Source organism: Salvia hispanica, chromosome 6, assembly GCF_023119035.1.
Source record: "Salvia hispanica cultivar TCC Black 2014 chromosome 6, UniMelb_Shisp_WGS_1.0, whole genome shotgun sequence".
Lineage (NCBI taxonomy): Eukaryota > Viridiplantae > Streptophyta > Magnoliopsida > Lamiales > Lamiaceae > Salvia > Salvia hispanica.
Genome location: NC_062970.1, coordinates 13,934,471 through 13,940,969, shown reverse-complemented (window position 1 = coordinate 13,940,969; position 6,499 = coordinate 13,934,471). Strand labels below are relative to the sequence as shown.

Genomic DNA, 6,499 nt, shown 5'->3' with positions numbered 1-6,499 from the left:
TGGAAAGGAACAAGGCACCGGAGACAGTTTCCAGGCTTTTCTTCTCAACAAAACCATGCGTGAGTGTACACCGTTCTCTCCATGTTTCTGTCAAGTTTGATACGGCTAACCCAAACAAACTACAGATTCAGTCAATGGTGGACGCACAACCCGAATGGACCGAAGAATTCAAGTTTGATACGTTCTGGACCAGGGTGTTGGAGGAAACAATTGGAATCGGGCAGCTATCAGTGGGACAAGTATGAAATGGTGAGTTATAGTGAAATAATGTAGTTGTTTCGTAGATGTAATGGAGATAATAATGTGTTGTAATGGTCCTTCCGTTGTGCAGTTCTTCTTCCCAGTTTGGAGAGCATCCCATCAGTATGTGGTCTGTTTTGATCTTCGAGATTCCAATATGAACATCATTGATCACACCTTGGCGGAGACACACGGGACCTTTGGAGAAAAATATGGGGAGACACCCTCTCTTCTGGTAATATAGATTACAGCACATAATTTCTGAATTATACAACACAATTTCTGCATTACACATCCAAAATTGCACATTATATTCCAGTTTCACATTCTCCATTTCTGAATTATACAACACAATTTCTGCATTACACATCACAAATTGCACATTATATTCCAGTGTTAATTTGTTATTTTTTTTGCCGTGTAGAAAAAATTCTTTGCAGCAGCCCTTACGAAGTCCAAGGTTTCAAAAATGGCGGCACAGGTCAGAAAATGTAGTGCGCATGTCGTGACAATGCCGTGGAGGAACAACAGTGCCACAATGGACACGGGGGTGTATGTGATGAGGCATATGGAGACGTACTTCGGAGAGAGGGAGAAGGATTGGGACTGTGGTCTAACTGGCAAAGGAACGAAGAGCCTGGAATTGTTGCGAATGAAGTTTACAACTGCTCTGCTAACTTCTCCACACAACTCGAAGACTGGGACCAACCAAACACAAGCCACGAAGCATTGGATGGATAAGCCGACTAAATTCAGCTTTGAAAGGTGGGTCGAGAATTATGGGATCGAGTGAACTAGATGGGTTTTGATTTGGATATGAACTAGATGTTTTTTTTATGATGGAAGGGTGAACATTGAAGTTGAGGGTCCGAATGCTTTGGATATGGTGGATTGTTTTGGATATGTTGGTACTAAATGTTTTGGATACCCCTGAACTAGGTGATTTAGAATGTTTTGGAAATGTTGGTACTATATGCTTGCTGCACAAAACTGGTAATGGCTTCTTATAACTTAATAATTACAAATTATTGCCTAATAATGTACAATATTCAGGGAATAATGTATTAGAAAACTACAATGCATATAAGTAAACAAATAATGTAAATAACTCGATTTATAATGCACTTTTCCGTGATTTTTGTGAAGTTACATACCAATGCATATAACACAATAATGTAACACTTATGCATGGATAATGTTTGTAAATATCCATATAATGCACGGTGATTCACATTATGGAAAATACTATGACTCCAAAACACCCGGCTCCTGTAATAAATCAGAATACGTTGCACGTAGTAAATTCAAATAATGTAAAAAATAGATAACAATAATGCACAAAAAAACTTTAATAATGAACAATCATTTAAAAATCCTTGTTCAAGGTGGGAAGAAATAGACTTAAACACTGCGCATAAAACGCAAAACAAAGAAAAATAATGTTGTTTGAATGATAATAAATCAACATTTCCTCTTTCCCTTACGCAGCTCATTCTCCATTTCAAGCTCTTTAAGCATTGGACAATTTCTAGAGTCATGATGGCACAACTCATCGCACGCCTTACACCGTCTAAGGGGCCTAGTAGCATCCTTGATAGCCTTTTCTCTCTTGGAAATCAGACGACTAGCGGAGCTGCTCGCGTGCCCCTTCGTCTTTACCACATCCGGAGGGTGGACCTCGACGACTTCCGGCCTTTCCATTCCATAAAACTGTTCAATCATGCGCCTCTTCTCAGAAACGGATGTTAAAGGAGTTCCAGCTTGAAGTGAATTGCCCAGTTCCTCTAGTCCACCTACGAATGCACGAAGCACATCAATGTCCGTCTCAAAGCGACGAAGAAAACCATAGAACAGTGAGATCCCTTGCTTTGAAACGTTTTGCCTTTCATCAACAAAGGACTGTGTAGGTAAAGTCTCATCAACATGTCCATGGACAGCCTTAGCTAGCGGGGTCTTCAGCCATCTACTTGCACAGTAGTCATCCGGAATCTTTTTCACTTCATTGTTCCTAAACAAAAAGAATATATGACTGCACAGATATCCCTGCCTAACGAAAAGTTTGCAATCGCATGAGTATGACTCGTCACTCTTATCATGTCTCACAAAGTACGAATTGCGAAGGCTGTCTCCGAGTTTGTAGGTGTCCACCATGTCTGCAGACGAGAAGTCCAAAACGCGGCATCTGTCATTTCCCTCAACAATCTCCTCTTGTATTTTCTTGAACATACTATCTGTGTACAGAGTAGAAGCATGTTTCTCGAAAGGAAGAGCAGTGGCCAATATAGGTAGGGCAGTCGCGTCTTGGTAGTCCAGCTTTGTTCTACTATTCCGCTGGAAATCCACAGCTTGGTTGAAATTCAAGTAGAATTCGGCAATGTTGTTGCGTGGCTTCAGAAATTTTTTATAGAAGCTGTTCTCTGACTCAGAAATAGAGGTGGTCCTAATCATCGAGCCCATCGGGAAATCTCTGAAGTATGCAGGTATCCATAATTGCCTGTAGTCGTACAATGTCTTCAACCAACCATGGTCTTCCAGGTCGTAACGTTCAAGTACTCCATTCCACTCTTCTTCGAACTCGTCGGGTTCTAGCAGATCCGACCAGACGCAGGCATTGAACTCTTTCTTGAAATCTTCGTCCCGCAACAACCGACCAGGAACTTTATTGGCCAACTTATGCATGATATGCCACATACACCATCTGTGGCGAGTCCCAACAAGAATCTCTTCAATAGCCGATCTCATCCCCAAATCTTGATCTGTAACAATCATCTTCGGAGCAACACCCATACATTGGACAAAATGTCTAAACAGCCATGCAAAAGCGCCTGTCTTCTCGTTGCTTACCAAACCAGCAGCGAAAGTTACTGGTCGTCCATGATTGTCCTTTCCCGTGAATGGCGCGAAGATCATACAATACCTGTGTAACATAAGCCAGCATAATTCAAGCAAAAAACATGTATAATGCATAAATAGTATATTTAAATGCATTCAATAATGTACATATTAAACTGTTATAATGCACGACAGGTATACCTATTGGTGTTGTAGGTGGTGTCAAAAGCCACAATATCACCGAACATGTGGTAATTCCTCTTCATCAAACCATCACACCAAAACAGAGCAACCAGCTGGTTGCTAGCATTAACCTCGTACTCATATGTGAATGCCTCGGACATCTCCTTCTTCCTAGCCATATCATCCAAAACCATTTGTACGTCAATACCATGAACGTATGCTTTGATGTCTCGTGAAGCATTCCTTATATCCCCAACATTGCAGCCAACGAGCTGAAAACCACCGAGAATTTCCTTCAGCACGTTAAACGTGAGCGTGGGGCCTATGTTAGCCTTTGAACAATCAAGGATAAATTGATGATGTACGTCGTCCAACTTTCGATTGATTGACATAAACTGCTGATGCTCTGTCCCAACCATGTAATGGTTATGAACTTCGTTAAACTCCTCGACAGTATAACCTGAAACTCCTCCATCGGAGAAGAACTTGAATGAGATACTGGCTTTACAACCACAACGCTTTGATAAACGTCGACGTTTAATCGAAAAACCAGACCGTGCATTTGCTTGGTCATCCTCGCTCGACTTCTTGCTGCCTTCCCTGTTGCAAACCACGTTATACCAAGTAATTATACCATCAGTTTTCCTCATTTGTGATTTGCGAGTATCAAAACCCACAGCACGGGCATACACATCGTAGAACGCAAAACAAAAATCCAGAGATTTGAACTTCTGCCCAACCACAGGCTTCAAATCTTTCGAGCAGTCAGGTACAACAACCACTGCACACAATAAAAAAAAAACAATCTCAGCTAATAAACAATAAAACGTGCATTATCTATCTAATAATTTACATTATACAGTAATGAATCTACATTATATGTATCTAATAACACAACACCTAGTGTAATTAACGAGTCTCCACCATAAACAATACAAAATAAAACGTGCATTATCTATATAATCATTTACATTATACTGTATTAAATCTACATTATTTGTATCTAATAACACAACACCCTATATTACTTAACGTGTGTAAACCAAAAGCAAGACCAAATAAAACTTGGAACATTTATTCGAATCTGTACATTATCTACTAATGAATGAACATTAAGATTAACAAATAATACAACATCCCAGCCGCCGTTTCTAAACCCTAGCCCATGCAAACTCAATTCTAAACCCTAGTAGACCCCTACAACAAATTTATGGAACGTCAGTTTCTAAACCCTAGCCCATGCAAACTCAGTTATGGAACGTCAATTTTGGAAGTAATGAAACGTGGATACAATAAACTATGAGTTTTCGAACAAATTTACCTTCGTCCATGTTTGAATCATAAGCTTCGTCCATTGTTGAAGAACCACTTTCTTCCATTGTTTGGCACGAACGACGGCTTTGTTAAAGCCGGAATTTAAAACCGAAATTTTAATGACCAAATAACGAAGAAAGATAAAAGAGAAGAAAGATGGAAGAAAGGAAGAAGGACGACAGAGAAGAAAGAATTCTGGGATACTATGAAAAAACCGCTGCAAGATCTTTTGAGGGAGAAAATCATGGACTTACCATAACCAACGATTTTGTCATTCCCTTAAAAGCCCTTCACCAATTTTTTAATGAATAAAATTAATTCAATCAGGCCCTAATCTCTTCCATTAGATCTTGATAATGAATGGTGGAGATTAAGAAGGAAAAAGCATCAAATATAGGAAAAGTATATGAATACACCTCTCTATATATATATGTGTGCCGATTGATTGCCAATGAATGGAAAAGATTGATTACATAATCTTATTATGGAATGAATATTCATTCCCTTGGCCATCAAGTAAAAGAAATGTGCATATATATTATTAAAATTTGATTAGAATTGATTGTGATGAATTAGTAATATTAATAGACGAAAGATTATATTCTTGGTCAATAAGAAACGTTTTACTAATTATTTTGGGTCTCTTAGATGGAAAGGAATTTTAGGGCTTTTATAATTAAGTGTGAGATCCCATCAAATCACACACATTATAGAGAACACATAAATGAGGGAAAGAGAGAGAAACAAATCCTTGGAGTTGCAGCTGCGCTACTACGCCAAAGAAAGTCCGAGGAAGTTCTCTTCGTCTTCTCCAATCGCTTCCGCTATGGATCATAAAGGTTAGTTTTCGATCCTATTATGTTTATGGTTTTACGTGAAATACATGATGTTCAAAGATCTTGCTTTATTTATATTCAATTATGTATTCTTGAATATATTATGATAAATAATGTCCAACATGTGGTATTAGAGCATGGTTGAGAACTCATGTATTTTCGTATTATGAAAAACCATATTTTTGAATTTATTTTGATAAATTACTATGAATTAATCTACTGTTTTTAAAACATGTTTTAAGCATATTATGACTTCAAATTCGAGAATTATGTATCCTTGTATTTTTTTGGTTTCGGTAAATCTCTTTCGGCTAATGGATTATGATTTCAAATAAAGTTGATTCAAATTGTGTATTACGTTTTTGTGGTGTACATCAATTCATATGACTAATTTAACAACTATGTTTTGATTGGCTCTCTTTATGAAATAATAATTGTTTCCGTATGAATCCACACAGTACGATGGAATTGGTAATTTAATTTTGTTCGCATAATTTGTTTGTGAACTGTATTGGTATAATTACTTTATTAATTGAAGACTTTTTTTTATATACTTGATATATATTTGCATGATGTAGTGTATATGAATGATCGTTGGTTGTTTCTGAATTGATTTTATCTATGTATATGGAATAGATTTGAGTATACTGATCGTGTAAATACCGTATGTAAATTGAGTGTGAATATATATATTGGTGAATTGAGATTTCAATTAAATGTTTCATGATTATGAATCTACAGAGAAGGTGGAATGAATGATTTCAAAATTCACTTCATGTTTTAATATATAACTTATTATGTTTATTTTGCAATCACCAAAGTGAGGCAAAATAGGGAGAGTCTATAATCCAACTCGTATGAAAATTTGTTTAAGCAATTAATCACTATATGTTCTTGATTATATTATGTTTATTTTACAATCACCAAAGTGAGGTAAAATAATAAGAGTTTATAATCAAATTAAGTGAAAATATACTTAAGCAATTAATCACTATACATTCTTGATTATATTATGTTTGTTTTGCAATCACCAAAGCGAGGTAAAATAAGAAGAGTTTATAATCAAGTTAATATGAAAATCTGTTTATGCAATT

General features: G+C 36.9%; 1 protein-coding gene across 1 annotated transcript; it reads right to left on the bottom strand.

Moving 5' to 3' along the window:
• Positions 1-1,701: 1,701 nt before the first annotated feature.
• LOC125194751 (protein FAR1-RELATED SEQUENCE 5-like) lies at positions 1,702-4,634 on the bottom strand. The gene is made up of 3 exons (XM_048092981.1): positions 4,577-4,634; positions 3,274-4,036; positions 1,702-3,157 (listed from the first exon to the last, which is right to left on the bottom strand). Exons 1-3 carry the CDS (start codon positions 4,632-4,634, stop codon positions 1,702-1,704), a joined length of 2,277 nt encoding a protein of 758 aa, XP_047948938.1.
• Positions 4,635-6,499: the final 1,865 nt, after the last annotated feature.

Excerpts from the sequence above, each read along its gene's own strand:
- LOC125194751 (XM_048092981.1), bottom strand. The coding sequence starts at position 4,634 with ATGGAAGAAAGTGGTTCTTCAACAATGGACGAAGCTTATGATTCAAAC. Across the intron at positions 4,037-4,576 it reads TGATTCAAACATGGACGAAG|TGGTTGTTGTACCTGACTGC; the intron begins GTAAATTTGTTC and ends TATTGTGTGCAG. Across the intron at positions 3,158-3,273 it reads ACCACCTACAACACCAATAG|GTATTGTATGATCTTCGCGC; the intron begins GTATACCTGTCG and ends TATGTTACACAG.